Consider the following 16,328-nt stretch of genomic DNA (forward strand, 5'->3'; position numbering starts at 1 on the left):
GAATCTTGGTAAATAGAGAAAATTAATTTGTATGTCTGAATTTTTTGTCCTGAAAAATTGGATGACCCTGACTAGACCATATCAATGGGCCGGACCAGTGGGGCCCATTAACATCCCTAATTCACAGGGATAAAACTGACATTTCAATATCCAAGCAAAACGCATAAGAAACCCTGGCTCCTATCTAATATTATACTTGTTGGGGCTTTGTCACTTCATCATATTCCCCAGTCGTCCGGCGGCCGAGAACCTCATCACAACCACGGCTCCGCTATGGTCTCTATCTCACTGCTGTCATTCTCTCTCTACATTTGCTTCGAACATACATATATGAATCTCAGCGCATCAGTGATTCTCTGTCTGTGTTTAAATGTGTGAAACAGGCGTCAGAGAAGAAGCTGTCGAACCCAATGAGAGAGATCAAAGTACAGAAGCTTGTCCTCAACATCTCCGTTGGCGAGAGTGGAGATCGTCTTACCAGAGCCGCTAAGGTATAATACCACCCCACCCCCCCCCAACAATTCTATTTATTGAATATTTTGGAATTTGAGCTCAATTTGTTTTTATTTTTCATTTTTCAGGTTTTAGAACAACTCAGTAGCCAATCTCCTGTTTTCTCTAAGGGTAAGTTTCTCAAATTCTGAATCTACATTGTAGGGGCTTCTGAAATGAAATTCTATTATTTGTAGTAGCTTTACTGTCTGCGAATGATTTATGTTAGTAATTGATAATATACTGCTTTGCTTTATGACTTGATGATAGATTATGAGACTGATAACTTTGCAAATTTTCGAATGGTAGCTCTAAAAATGAAATAGGGCTTCTAGTTCTCAATTGTGTTGGATCTCGCCTAATTTAGAAATATTAAGCACTCTTTTATTGTAAATGGATGTAATTTTAAAATTTTTGCTTTAACATGATGCAATTTGTAGCTTTAATATCTGCAAAGTTCTATTCTTGTTTACCATATTGTGAAAGTCATAAGCGAATGGGTATATTAGTAACTGATAATGTACTGTTCTGCTCGATGGTAGATTACGATACTGAAAGTTTGTAAATTTTCCTTAGTGGTAGCTCTGAAAATGAAATCTGGCTAGAAGTTTTCTCAATTGTGTAGAGCAACCTCAACATTCTTTCTGCTGAGAATTAATATTTTGTTGAGATTGGTAATTAGATGCAAAAGCATGTTTATCCTAAACTATTTTATTTATTCTTTCAAAGTCCATAAATGCAAAATGAAATTAGCTGTAGTTATTTCATTATTAAAAGTTTGATCAGCTGATTTTTCATAATCTGATGATTGAACAGTGGTTTATGTGCCTGCTATTCCTAATTTTATCTTTTAAAATCAAAATATGTAACGATGAAAGGAAATGAAATTTTCATTTCTCCTCCTTGTATTTCATTTTTAATGGATTTATTTGATTTGTTCCATAGCAAGATACACTGTGAGGTCCTTTGGGATCAGGCGTAATGAAAAGATCGCGTGCTATGTAACAGTCAGAGGTGACAAAGCAATGCAGCTTCTTGAGAGTGGGTTGAAGGTCAAGGAATATGAGTTGTTGAGAAGGAATTTCAGTGACACCGGCTGTTTTGGCTTTGGCATTCAGGAGCACATTGATCTTGGAATCAAGTGAGTCCCTATTATCATATTGCTATCCCTCAGTTTTAGAGACTGTTTCATGATGTATCTAAAAATTTTGTAATCTTTGCTGAAATTTCAGATGGAGTTGGTAATAGTTATGTTTTATGTGCACCCTGAAAATTTTATCCATCAATAAATGTGAGGACCCAACCACTTTTTTTAATTAGGAGTTGTTCTTTTTTCTGCATGATATTTGTTACCTGATCATTTATTGGATCAAAGTGTTTTGGATGTCACATGACCGTGTCACGTGAGCTATTTGGTGTTCAGTTTGGTGGTCTGTGAATAATCGTGAGCGCATGGTCTTGCAATGGGTTGAAATCTTGTTTCAGTGCATAAATATGTTCTTTCGACCCATACATCACCCCAATACCAACATGGAACCCACGAAAATTACATCTCATCACGATATTACTACTAGATGTTGGTCTAGGGTTGGATGTCTGTAGCATATGGGCCTTGAAGCCCCTTCCATTATATTTTCTTTTACACCTGGTCATTTCGATTTGGCAAGTTTTATTGTATTGGTTTCATTAGCTAGAGGTTAGGCTCAGTTCCCCTCCCAATCAACAAATTTCTTAAAGAGATCATCATTAAACAAGTTATCGTTGTCTATGAATTTTCCAGGTATGACCCATCAACTGGAATTTATGGCATGGATTTCTACGTTGTTTTGGAGCGCCCTGGTTACCGTGTGGGCCGTCGTCGTAGATGCAAATCTCGTGTTGGAATTCAGCACAGGGTCACAAAGGAGGATGCAATGAAGTGGTTCCAGGTTAAATATGAAGGAGTTATCCTCAATAAGTCGTCCAACATTACAAATTAATTTGAAAGCAGTACTAGAAATGTTTGAGATCTAAGCATTTTGTAGACAATCATCTGTTATTTTTGAGCTCAAAGTTTTAGATATTTACATTAATGTGTGTTGAAGGCAAGTTTATTTTATCTCACTTTGTTACTTTTATTTTTATCAAGTAAATTTAGTTTAACCTTTTTATTTGGTTAACTAATTTATCGAGTTATCTTAGCCTTTTCCTTCATATAATTCATCAAGACTCTGGATTATAACTAAGAAACATGTCACAAGCATAAATTTCATGGTGAAATAATTTGTTCAAATGTTAATTCTAGCTGACCAAGTTTATATATTCTTCTCGAAAGAATGTTTGTAATATACCTACGTGTTGTCCCATCGATTGGTCCCATTAAACATAACACGTGACCAGAAAACAAAAATTTCAACTCTTTTCTTGCACCACCATCAGCCTGTTTTATTCACACTACGCCGTTGACTTAAAAGCTTAAATCAGACATTGGCCAGCATCATCAATTGGCCCCGTTCGCCCCCCTTTTTGGAAATAAAAATGGATGAAATAGTGTTTATTTGAAAATTGAAGGAAAAATTTTCGATTTAAGTACAATATTATTTTATGGAAGATCGTGTGATTGAAAATAGAAGAAAGAAAAGTAAAATGTAATGGAATGAAATTTAATTGATGAACTTGATTGACGTATATTTAAATTGTCAATTATTGAATAATGTTATTTAGTACTAATAGTGTTAAATGCTAGTTTAGGTATTAGAATATAACAAGTCTTATTAATTAGGCCAATATTTTTTATATTTCATTGAACGTAATTTTTAATGTCACAAATGTTATAAACTAAATTGATGTTAACACTAGTAATGTAAAATGATATTACTTTAGTTATTAGAAAACCGTCTTACTTATGAAGATGGAAAAATTTTTCATTCCAAGAGCATCCATTTGATTTTAAAATTGAAGCGATTTTAATCTCCCCCGTCAACCACATTGTATAATATCATTACTCATAAATTTTTAGTTTTAGTTGAGGTTTATCATGTAAAGGTACTCAACATTAGTCGAAGCCTCGAACATTCATCGAAAGTCAAGGTTTCCCTAACCACGGTCCAGATCATATTGTAGAAGACATTGCCTTCACATTCTATGAGCCAGCCAATCAAACTATATCGTCATTCGCAGCCACGAAATATACCTGTAGTCTATTTTTGTGGCTAGTGTACTAATCAATATTTCAACAGAATACAGTGAACAAACAAACCAGAAAAGGAGAAAGATGATGTGAAGAAAATGTACAAGAAACTACGCAGCAGGAGCAATAATTCCCTAGCTCGAACAACATCCTAGTCTCTTCCAAGTAGAAGTATCATCTTTGACATTAATCGTCTCTCCTTTAGATGGAACAGACGAAGTAGCAGTCTCATCACCAGCCTCGACAGCCTTCTTTCTCACAATCCTGTATATCTGAGTAAGGACTTCAGTAAATGCATTATCGACGTTAGTTGCTTCCAATGCAGAAGTTTCCATGAAGTAGAGGCTCTCCCTCTCTGCAAAATCTTTACCATCCTCAGTTGAAACGGCCACCAGATGTCGTAGGTCTGATTTGTTGCCAATAAGCATTACTACCATATTCGGGTCTGTATGATCTCTCAGCTCTTTCAGCCATCTCACAGCACTCTCAAAGGTAGGACGTCGAGTCACGTCATATACCAGCAAAGCACCAACAGCCCCTCGATAATAAGCACTAGTTATGGCACGATATCTGAGAAGAGGAAACAAGAAAATTCTCACATGAAGTCCAATAGAGCGGTATACAAGATGAAAAATATAATACAGCAAGGAACTTTAGCATTTTTTCTGGTAAAAACTGGATGAAGGATGCAGTAAGAAAAGAGCAAATATTCTTTGCACTGTCAATGTGAAAATTTTAAAGTATACACAAGGGAAAAAAAACCAAACAAAAAAAAAAAAAGAGAGAGGCAAAGATGCCATGTCCCAAAGAACATGGTAGCGCCTTTATAGAAATCATCCTGTCCCAAAAATTGATTATTTTAGATATTTAGATTCGATTGTTAACAAAAAGACGTGAAAAAGATGGAATGTATAAAATTCGAGTGGGCTAGACATACCGAGTAGTGCAACATGAATATTACTTAATTGGAAATACCTGTCAAGTTGAAAGACAAGTTCCACATAATGGTAGAAACTTTAACTGGATTATGAAGCAAAATGACAACTAGATAGGTAAGGACATTAAGATGATTATTGACCAAATTAGAATGGGATAAAATGTGAAATAAAGACATATACAAGTAGCATATTGAGGCTAAATTAACAAAAAGAACACTCGGCAAGTATTGCATCTGTATAAAAAAGCTCTCATTCACAGCATTAGAAAAATTGATTATGAGAAGTATAGGTGGACATAAATTAACATGAAACAATATATTTGCTAATCCATTAGACCTTTTTATAGATGTTGCACTAAATCAAATGGATTTGCAAAAATGATTCCTGTAAACAACCCAATTTTATTGGGATCAGATTTAGACCGTCACTGTAATGTTATATGCATAAATGTGTATGATACAGGACAAAAAGATAGATATCTTCCGAAAGAACAGGTTTTTTAAGGAGATGCACATCACTTGAAAAACAGATCTAGCACTGCAAGAAAAATAAAAAGGACTGACTAGCCAAAGACTAGAGAGAGAACAAGTTAAGAACATAAGAGAAATAGAAAAGCTCGCTAGCGAACTCTGATGAGTTAAAGGATGAGAAGTCCTGCATCCCTTTGCCCAAAGGATTGACAAGTTTGGTCTGAGTTTTCATTGATTAGGTGGATCTACTTTCTAGTAAAGGGCCAGTGAGTTGCAATTGGAAATGATGAAACAAAGGCAGAAGTAATAGTAAATAATTCTAGTCTAGTCCTAGAGTATTCCATTTAAAAGGGAGGTGGAGAAGATATAGAAAGCCGTCACTTTATTGATGGATGATGGACACTTTGAGGTCTTACTGTTTTGATTCCCAAAGTGAATTTACAGTAACTGCTTTAGAAGGCCCATGATTGAGAGTTCTGCTCACTGCGGTCACCTCTGTGTGTATAAAACCAACACTCCATGACCAATGGAGACAATTCCAATCACTGCTAATGACACTTCTAAGCTATTTCTTTGGGCGCGAAGATGGTGACGACTATTAGAAGTTTGAACTAGTTTCAAAAGCTTCATTTACCCTTGGACTTGAAAGTGTAAGAATGCTGACGCAAACTTCAGACTGAAATTCGGATCTTGTGGAAGAGGATAGCTTCCAGAAAAGTACGAAGAAAGACAGAAGCTCGATGAATCAAAAAAATAATTTGAAGGAAGATACCAGAAAACTGATCTTTCCAAGGAAAATACTTGCAGTTTATTTTTTTACAGCTTTTAAGAGAAAATGGAGATAGAAAAAATGGAGAAGCTCAATCGAGTGACCACAAAGAGGAGCATCCAATGGAGTCTATATCAAAGAGAAAAGGGCGAGCATACTGAAGATATGGGGAGATCTTATAGACATTTGTGACATGCTCTAAACATTTATTAACCTAATATGTCCAAAAGCAACCACAAGGAAACTAAGTTATTCATCATGCTCATCTAAACTGGGAACCACGAGGTATTTACCTCATGATAGAGTAATAAAAAAGAGTGACTTGTATAACTCAGCCTGCATAGTATCCAGAGGCCTATAACACTGAAAACATTCACATACACGTTATGAAGCCTCGTATCCAGAGGTCGATGACACTGAAGACATTTGCATACACCTTATGAACTGAATGCCTTCAGACATGTAAGCCTCACCCAATAGGCATGGCTTAAGAATATCTTGGGGCCATTGATTCAATCATTAGAAAGACAGCAAAAGTATCGCACCATTTAATAAAAGAGTAGGAGTTAGACTTGGAAAGCTCAACGTTCCTTATTCCTACCACTTTTTCCCCTAGTTCACTTGCGCTGCAGAGAGGGGGAGGAGATTACATAAAATGTCTTCTCTCTTGTTTGAGTATGTTGGATGATATTGGCTCCAGTAACCACATACATCACAGGACAATGGGTAAAGTGGTAACATTTCCGCACTAGTAGCAGAATGATTTATTCAGGGAAATAAGTGATTATTTTAGTTTACAGCCACAGCAGTTTCTTTATAATGTACTTTGTTTATTATATTGATGAAAAAAACATATAGCAGAAATATACATCAAGAAGATAATTTTAGATGAAGAGACGTGTGCATTTCACAAAAACAATATGTTAAACCTTTTTCTTCCATCATTTTAAAAATCAAATTATTGCAAAAAATAATATAAATTCCAAAAAATTACCAGGGACATCAATATTTTCAATAGATGGATAAGTTGTCTATCATGCACAGAGAAGTTTATGGTTAATAGAACAGAAATTTGTAAATAGGAAAAGAAAAGGAAGAATTAAAGATAAAATGTCTTTAATTACAAAAGAATGAAACAAGGTAAAAGTAAAATAGAACAATTAAATCTATCTAACCTAATCACACATTACCAACATCAAAACTCACGCCAGCCATGTGGCCCATACCTGGACAAATAAACCTTGCAACAACAGCATATCTGTTAAAACTTGTCTATATGGGAGGCCAGCTCACCACCTCTGACTTAATAATCCTTAGGCTCGGTGTTGGGCTTTACATGTTCTATATAGACGGCAAAGGAAACCTTGATGTTCAGCGGAAAACCACATGTTAGTCCAGTTCCCCCTTTTCTGCCAAATCACAAATTTCTGTTCGATGACAATGGTCTCTAAAAAATTGAGATGCCTTTTGCAACTATACCCCTTTTTTTAGCCCCATTTTGGAGGAAAAAATGAATTTTTGAATAGTGTATTGATGGGAAATGTATAGTTAAAAAGTAAGGAAAAGTTTTGAATTTACGTGTAATATTATTTTATTAAAAAATGTGTGGTTGAAATGATGTCAAAATACTGTAGAATAACGCATTTTTTCTAAATAATGGCGCTCAAACAAGCTGTCTATAAAAAAACTTTTCTCAATGTCCTGCTTTTAACTTTCCTCTACTCAGTTTTACTTTGTCGGGTGGCCACTCTTCCTTCTCTTCCAACTTGGTTTTAAGAAACTTACCGCAGCCCAACAGCTTCAACTTTTTGGTCAAGTTTTGATCTCAGTGAGGTGCATTACATTGCAACACATTGCTTCACTAGCTCATGATTAATGTTTACATCTCTTGGAAGGAATTAGTATGGCTAAACCAAAATCCCATTTTAATGACTGAAATGTCACCACATCTCGTAAAGGTTCATAGACTACAATATCTAGTGATGTCCAAACTCACCACTGAATCTGAAGAAATGATTAGGGGATAGAAACTCATGATTTGTAGATTCTTTGAATTCCATAAGCCCGAATCATCTACAATCTAAAACTGATGGGCAAATGCGACATATGTAATAAAAGGATGCAATGGATATGAGCAATGAATAACGAATCTCATTCAAGGTTTCTTGTATTACATACCGGAATGACTTCTGATGACTTATTCCTACCCGCTAGCTATGTCACAATGTGTCCTAATTCTAAATTCAATTTCTTCACCTCCTTTTCAAGATATCAAATCTTGGTGTCAACTTTCCTAAAAGAAGATTACAATTTTTTTCCCAAGCTACCCTCATAAAACAATTCCCCATTTGTACTATCTACAATAAATAGAAACACGTCGACCCATTTTCACAAATCAAGATAGTAAATACATCCTCGGAGTAACTAAAAATAACCAGCTTGTTCTCATCTTTTACCAAATTGTTCGTGCGAACTTTAACCATGGCGGTCAACTTGGAAACTTTTATTTTTTTAATGACGGGACCCTGAAATTTACAGTCAAGTACTCAACTCATTAGCTCTGAGAGGACTCGAACTGGAGATCATTGGGGAGCAAACCCAAGACCTGATCATTGAGCTACCCCTCAAGGTTGCAGTCAACTTGGAAACTAGGAAATATATGACGAGCCAATTTCCTTAACCTTCCCATTTTTTGATTCTTCATCCTAGTCATAAGGGCAAATAGGATTATCCTTCATGTATATGTAACATAAAACAATTAACTCTCTACATTAACGACAACAGAAGCACAAAAGAATAGTGGATTATAGCTAAATTTTAATGAATTATTCACTAAAAAACAGAGAGACTGAAGTTGAACAACTAACTTGTAATTAACCACATAGCAGCCCAAAAGAAAAGCTAAGAAAAAAAATTGAGGGCTCATATGGGAGAAAGGAGTACACAATCACCAAATTATTAATTTAACGCCATACAGACAAATAGAAAGATTTTTTTAAGCTCCCAATTGAGGAACTCTGAGGCTTCCAATTCCCCATGTCTTGGTATCATGCTAGTATATGGACAAGATGATGAAGCCTATAAGATAAGAGTTTTGCTATGTGTACATCAGGGTTGACACAGCAAAACCCATAAGAGACGGTAAGAAGAAAAAGATGATGAATCATCAAAGAGATAAAGAGGGGGGAAAAGGGAGTCACCACCCTCGTTTTCTCTTGAAAACAGAACTGGAGAGGAGAAGTGACAAGAAAGAAGGAACCTAGGACGGAAACTCAATCGCACATTACTAACGTGGTCATGTTTAAGACAAATGACTACTAAAGTGAGCTTAATTGGCTTTAAAAAACACCACATTTATGAGGGTGACAAAATATATCACCATAATATAGCAATTCAAATGAAATAAGTAAATGAATTCAAATAAGTGAAAACAAGAAAGTTGGACAGTTCGATTGGTAAAAGCTTTGAAGCTTTATTCCAAGCTAAACTGCATCAGAAGGTGCAGAGCTAGCACTTGAGAGTAGAGATTGGTTCCAGATACTACCTTCCCTGATCTTAAACACGATCAAAACTAAGTAGCACGAGACCAATTAAGAATGCATACAGCAGTCAAACAGAAGTCTGGAGATAAAAAGGTTTCTTTCTTCTCTCCCTTACCTAAGATGCAACTCAATAGAACATAAAATACAGTCCACATTACAAATTAAGCAAAAAATGTCACTTGAAATTCAGCATACAGGTTCCACAATTATGCATCAAATCTCGCTCAGTAAACCAAATTACAAATCAGTATAACCACTAGACCCTCATGAACCCGAACAGCAATATGATTCATATCATAACATCTCAGCCTCCTCTCCGAACAATATAGCAATGACATATGAAATATGAATCCCATATTTAAAAAAATGAAAAAAAAATAAAAAAAAATAAAAAGTTTATCTTGACAGAAAAAAATTCATCATTTAAATTACTCTTTTATAACAATCAGCACAAGTTAGGAGTAATAATAATAATCTCAAGCCACACATATTGACAATAACACTTTATTAAAAATTGAATCTCAAAAGATGCAACAGCAATCTCCAAATAAGATAATAACAAGTCATATAAAATGTAAAAACGAAAGAGAAAATTCCAACTTAACAACATTTGGGTACCGATAAAAACAGAGAAAGATCCTTGTAATGAAAAATTGAATCTTGGTAAATAGAGAAAAAGGGAAGGAGACCTTTCTTGGCCAGCAGTGTCCCAAATCTGAGCTTTGATGACTTTACCATCAATATTAAGAGTTCTGGTGGCAAACTCAACTCCAATAGTGGATTTGGACTCAAGGTTGAACTCGTTTTTGGTGAATCTTGATAGAAGATTGGATTTTCCCACTCCAGAATCGCCTATCAGCACCAATTTGAACAAGTAATCATATTCATCTTCAGCCCTGTACCCAGCCATCTGCTTTTCTATGCGTATGTACAAGCTTCGAGTTGCTTTTGGCTGATGGGCTCAAAGAAATTTTATAGTGGGTGGTTATGAAATAGCGAGACTGCTGTCATGTGGATTGCGTCGGGGGAAACCCCAAATTAAAACAATCATGTTCCGTGAGCATAACTTTTTACGTTGAATAAAGCCAAACATCGGCGAGAATGACTGCAACCGCCCACTCATAGATGTGTGGGTCTCGCGTGAAGTATGCGATCATCCCCAATATCAAATTCGATGTTCCTGTAGTACGGTGGTTTTACATTTTGCCATGTGGCACTCGTGGTTCACAGAAATTGTACAAAAATTCAATACAGAGTGACGTGGGGAAGGAAAAATATGAATAAATTCATTAAATTTTTTTATTTTTGCAACATATTAAATAAAGTCGAAATATTATATTCTTATTATCATTTTGAAGTGCTCATAGCCAAATTTTCACGCCGTTAATTTTGCAAGAACCAATTGTTAGGGCTGGATATGGTTCGAGTCGATTCGTTTCGATTATTCGGTTTGATTCTAACAAGAACCGAATAGACCCGAAATTTTCGGGTATTTAGTAAGTGGAATCGTCGGGTCCAAATTTAATTATGGAACCGTTCGGGTTCGGTTCCATTCGATTCGGTTCGGTCCCCTTCAGTTCCATTCGGTTTCGTATTATAATTAAATTTTTTAATATATACAAAGTTACATTAATTTAATTAATGATATGTTCAATATTAGCTCTTACAAAATAACGTAGTTCAATCTTATGTATCTTTTACGTCTCTCTTTGCTAAATTCTTAATAAATTTGATTATTAAAATCACAGGAAAAAGAAGCTAGCGAGCTCAAAAAAATTAAGAGAGATGTTATAAAGTTTTAATTCGATTTTCTCCAGTAGAAACGACACTACAGTACAGTAAAAGATTTGGATAAAATTGAGGTCAATTGATTAAGTTGATTTTGAATATTAAAATCACAGGAAAAAGAAGCTAGCGAGCTCAAAAAAATTAAGAGAGATGTTATAAAGTTTTAATTCGATTTTCTCCAGTAGAAACGACATTACAGTACAGTAAAAGATTTGGATAAAATTGAGGTCAATTTGATTAAGTTGATTTTGAGCTAAAAATTAGAAATAGAAAAATCATATGTTGTGGTTTGAACTAAATTAACTAGTTAATAAATTTATTTAGAAAAAATAAAATAATTTTGCTTATTTAAAATAAATAAATTAAAAAAATTACGGAGATTCGGTTCTTATTCGATTCTTCGGGTCTTGGCCTAGAACCAGAATCGAACTGTACCCGTCGGTTCTTGATTCAAATACCCGTTCGGGTATTTAATTTGAGAAGAACCGTCGGGTTCGGTTCGAGTTCGGCTCGGGAGTTTTCCAACCCTACCAATTGTCCTAGCAAATGCTATGACGAGTCCAAGTAGGCCGTTCCAAGCTCGTATTTTAAGATTTTCAATAATGAGCTAACTTTAAAATTTTTTCGACAATCATACGCTAGTTGAATCCATAAATCTTCTATATCGTCTTGAAATTTGTTTCGAGAACTATATCATAGATATATTGAATGATCTAAATGAACATCGAAAATAATTAAACGTACCTTAAACGTCTGAGTTAAAAAGAAGTGCATGACTTGTCTTTTTAAAAAAAAAATCAATTATTTCATTAATGTTTATTATTTTTGCACGATAAATTTTTCAATATAATTTATATTATTTTATTAGGAAATTTAATATGTGGTATGATGTAATTTTTTTTGGACATAAAAATTCCTAATAAAATTTTTATTACTTTATATGAGTTATAAATTTTTAAACTACTTTTTTATTTCAATTATTTTTACATCTAAAAAATTTATACATATTTAAAAAAAATGTGTTAGGATTTTTATTTTTTTTTATTGTTACTTTTTTCCTCCCGATGAATTTTTTTTCTAAACAATCTAATAAATTCTCTTGATCATTTAGGAAATTATTAAAAATTTAGTTACATAAAAAAAATGACGTCATACACTAAGCAAAAATTTCTAATAAAATAATATAAATTATATTGAGAAATTTGTGGCTCAAAAATAATAAACATTAATGAAATAATTGATTTTTTTTTTCATAGAAGATTTATGGATTCGACTAACATACGATCGTCGAAAAATTTTTAAAGTTAGCTCGTTACCAAAAATCTCGAAATACTAGTTTGGAACGACATTGACACACCGTAGCATTTGCTATGACTTCGTGCAAAATCAATGATGTGAAAAAATAGGCTGTGGGTACTTTAAAATAATATTAAAAATGTAATATTTTCACTTTTTTATATCCCGAAAATTAACACAAAAACATAAGGAATGTAATGAATTTATTCATAATTTTTCTCCAAGTGAATCGTCCTTTCCTTTTTCTTTTCACGTCACGTCACCCTTTTTGAATTTCTGTACAGTTTCTATGAACCACATTTTGTACTTGTATCTTTATCCCGTGATAATACGTTATTGGATAGTTTCAAAAAAAATAAACAGTTTTTCACAATCAAATCATGCCAACTTGAATGATGTCAAAAGTGATGTACAATTTGATGTCCATAAATCAAGTTAAAAACTTGATAAGAAAAACCAAACATAAATTACTGAAGCCTAAGCTCATTTTTTAAGTAAATTCTACTCAAATTCATTTTCAATCATACATTCTCTCGATAAAATAATTTACATGTAAACTGAAAAAAAAAATTATTACTTTTTAACCACGCATTATTTAAACAACCACTAGTACAAAACTCATTTTCACAGCAAAATAGGGTCCAACATGAGCTAAATTTCCTTGATAATAGCATTACCATTTCTTATTCTCATTTTTTTCCAACTTTACATTTCATTAGTCTTCGAAAGAGCGCTTAGGAATAAGACATGGACGAAAGTCCAATCTTTCACCGTAAGCGCGAAATTAAACAATCAACTTGATGCGCCTAGACACGTTTCATTAATTTTTTTCTTTTTCTTTTTAACAGCCTTTTATTTAAAGTTCATCAATATTTGACAATATGGATTTATAAAGTCGAAATTCCTTTTAATAGCATAAACAATAATAGATTTAAACTATTTTTGGAAGTTCTTGGTCAATATGGCCCAGAATAAGCTCTTTATTCCCAATACCAACTAAGAAAGCCACTTTTGAAGGGAGGGATGGAGGGGACAAAAGAAAATCTAAATAAGCAAAATGAAGAGTGGAAACATAATAAATGTTCAATCATGACATGCTTCAAGCAATGGTCTAGATTTTGAATTTCGAAAACTTGAAAATTGTATAATTGACTAATTGTAAGAATTATTAAGCCCCTATTTTGTAAAAAATAAAAATCTAGGTTTTAATTTAAGTGAAAGTCAACTATTAATTTTAACAACATATTTCATGTGGTCCACAACATTTTAATCACATATTTAATTAATTTTTATCAAAATCTACTAAAAATCTAATTTTAACCCCCGTCAAATAGGGCTAAGTAAATATACTATTTTGCAAATTTAGATCTTTGATATGTATTATTTTAATTATTAAATAATTTTTAGAATGAATAAAATTTTAATAATATTAAAAATAAGAAAATGTTTTTTTATTCCTAAATTTTGCTTAGGCTCCCGTAAAGTCCTAAAGCTTGAAACTTATTCTTCAAACCTAACCACTCTTTGCGCTTTTTAAAACACCTTTTCTTTTTCTTGTATAGTCCAATGAGTCCATGTGATGCGACCTAAAGTTCAATTACTTTTTATAAAATTAGCCTGAATTTTATTGAATTTACCATAAATGATCTAAGTTTGACATTTTTTATTTGGAAGACTTTTATTTATTTTTATTAAAGATGTTTTTAGTAAATGATATTTTTATTTTTAAATTAACTAAATTGATATTGATAATTATAATTCGCAAGTCAAGATTGAGAATTGTGCACAAGAAAAGGGCTAAGCACAAGTTATGCATTGATGTGAGGCATAAGTTATAAATGTATCTTATGCAAATTTAACGAAATTTTCAAGATAAAGAGTGCATATTTAGTACTTAACTAGACAACATTATAGAGGAAGGCAAAATGAATACATGTCCCTTACTATGCTCTTGTTTGAGCCCCATTTCAAAATGAATTTTTGAATAATGTATTGATGAGAAATGTGTGGTTAAAAAATAAATTTTTTTTTGAATTTATGTATAATATTATTTTATTGAAAGATGTATGGTTGAAATGATGTTAAAATACTGTTGAAAAATACATTTTTTCAAAAGAATGGAGCTCAAACAAGGGCTATGTATGATCTTGTACACAGGGAAGGCGAAATGAACAAGAGAATCATTTATTGATCTCGATTTTTGTAGGAGTAATGTGATGAAGAGATCTCGACTTCACTCACATTCACGTAGCCTTTCTCTTACATATCAGACAAATTGTTAGAAGCATGTGGCCTTCTTCGATGGTGAGGAAACAATCATGAATTGTAGAAAAAGTTAGCCAACTTGTATGAGTATATTTTGGTATGGGACATATGGTACGAGTAAATCACAAAAGTGTTTGGACACTGATGATTAATAACAAAATCGATATAAGAAAGAGAGCAATATTACTACAACTGTATAAAATTACATTATCTTCATATAACACTACATTTGTGCTATTGTATTAAGGAATGTGGAATGATTACCGTAGAATGAAAAGACGAGTGACCTCATCTTGACAGTTGAAGTGCCTTATCATCGGCATCATTACATCTGATCTAGACTCAGGGTCATTTAATGTTTCTAAAAAGAAACTACCCTACGACCTAGCCTAACATGTAAGGAGTAGACTGACAAGTTGACTTGAAAGAGTGGCTACAGTAGAGAGGTGACATTGATAAGTGTGTTTTTACACACTTATTTAGCTCACAAACATGACTTAAACATGGATAAAGTAGTTGACTTATGATTAATCTTGTTAAATTCATGCTATGTAGGTGTTTCTATGGAAAAGATGGAATTCAAAAGAAAAGAGCCGAAAAAGGACCAAAACGGAACAAAGCGATAGTTCGAGGACCAAGTTGCAAATAATCCATAGATGAGACGGGAAATGGAATGAAGATTCAAGAGTGTTAAAGTTCAATCGGATGAGGAAAGGAGTCAAGAGGTGAAATATGGTCGGAGTATTATCAAGTATCAAATTTCAGGCGAAAAAGTTATGCTCGTGATTTTGAGTTTCTACTTGAGATCCATTTTTGAAATAGTAAACATCAGAATTTGAGAAATCCTATTTATATCAAAAGTGTATATCTTTAAGTTTTCTTCCCAATGCATTTTGAATCACTTCAATCGGAGATCAGGAGAGAAAGTTATGACCAAAATACTGAAAGCTGTCAGGAGGAAAAATTTTATAACCATGCGGCCGCATGGTTATAATTCCTTGCGGCCGCACAAGGTCTAGCAGGGATCCAAATGAGCTGAAAAATTGAACCATGCGGCCGCATGGCTTTAAGTTCGATAAAAAATTCTGAAATCCCATTTTTAATTGAAACTCTTTCGGGGGCTCCGTGGGGACATGATATAAAAGCCAAAATTCATCAGAAATAGGGCAGAACGTCCAGGGAAAAGAAGAATACAACTTTTGGAGGTAAGGAACACGAATTTGAAGCTGATTTCACAAGGATTCAAAGGGGTTTTCAAGGTTTTATTCAAGATTTCAGATTTCAAGAACTTTCATACGGGTGTTCTTCCTTCTATTCATTAATTTCGTTTTGTTTTCTGTAATTATGAATCTTCTAGGCTAGGGTTTTAATTACTAGGTGATCGATGAACCGTTGTTTGTTATTTTAATTCTATATTTCATGAATTTGATATAAAGATTCGTTGGATATTTTGATTGATTTACATGCATTAATTTTCTTCCGTGATTAGTGGCCAATGATTGTGTGAGTATTGATGACTTGTTTCTTACATTCGAGAGAAGTGGAATAGGTTCGATAAGGTGTAAATTAACATAGGGTCCGATAGGGGATAGAGATATA

General features: G+C 33.5%; 2 protein-coding genes across 2 annotated transcripts; one reads left to right on the plus strand and one right to left on the minus strand.

Moving 5' to 3' along the window:
* Positions 1 to 172: 172 nt before the first annotated feature.
* LOC111368512 (60S ribosomal protein L11-like) lies at positions 173 to 2,615 on the plus strand. Its single transcript, XM_022989785.1, has 5 exons — positions 173 to 276; positions 384 to 491; positions 582 to 624; positions 1,438 to 1,633; positions 2,273 to 2,615. Exons 1-5 carry the CDS (start codon positions 274 to 276, stop codon positions 2,469 to 2,471), a joined length of 549 nt encoding a protein of 182 aa, XP_022845553.1. The 5' UTR covers positions 173 to 273; the 3' UTR covers positions 2,472 to 2,615.
* Positions 2,616 to 3,588: 973 nt separating this feature from the next.
* On the minus strand, positions 3,589 to 10,454 carry LOC111368515 (ras-related protein Rab11D). The gene is made up of 2 exons (XM_022989787.1): positions 10,070 to 10,454; positions 3,589 to 4,231 (listed from the first exon to the last, which is right to left on the minus strand). The coding sequence occupies exons 1-2, from the start codon at positions 10,288 to 10,290 to the stop codon at positions 3,796 to 3,798; spliced, it is 657 nt and encodes a 218-aa protein (XP_022845555.1). The 5' UTR covers positions 10,291 to 10,454; the 3' UTR covers positions 3,589 to 3,795.
* Between the last annotated feature and the right edge of the window lie 5,874 nt (positions 10,455 to 16,328).

This window comes from Olea europaea, chromosome 19, assembly GCF_002742605.1.
Source record: "Olea europaea var. sylvestris chromosome 19, O_europaea_v1, whole genome shotgun sequence".
NCBI classification, from domain to species: Eukaryota; Viridiplantae; Streptophyta; class Magnoliopsida; order Lamiales; family Oleaceae; genus Olea; species Olea europaea.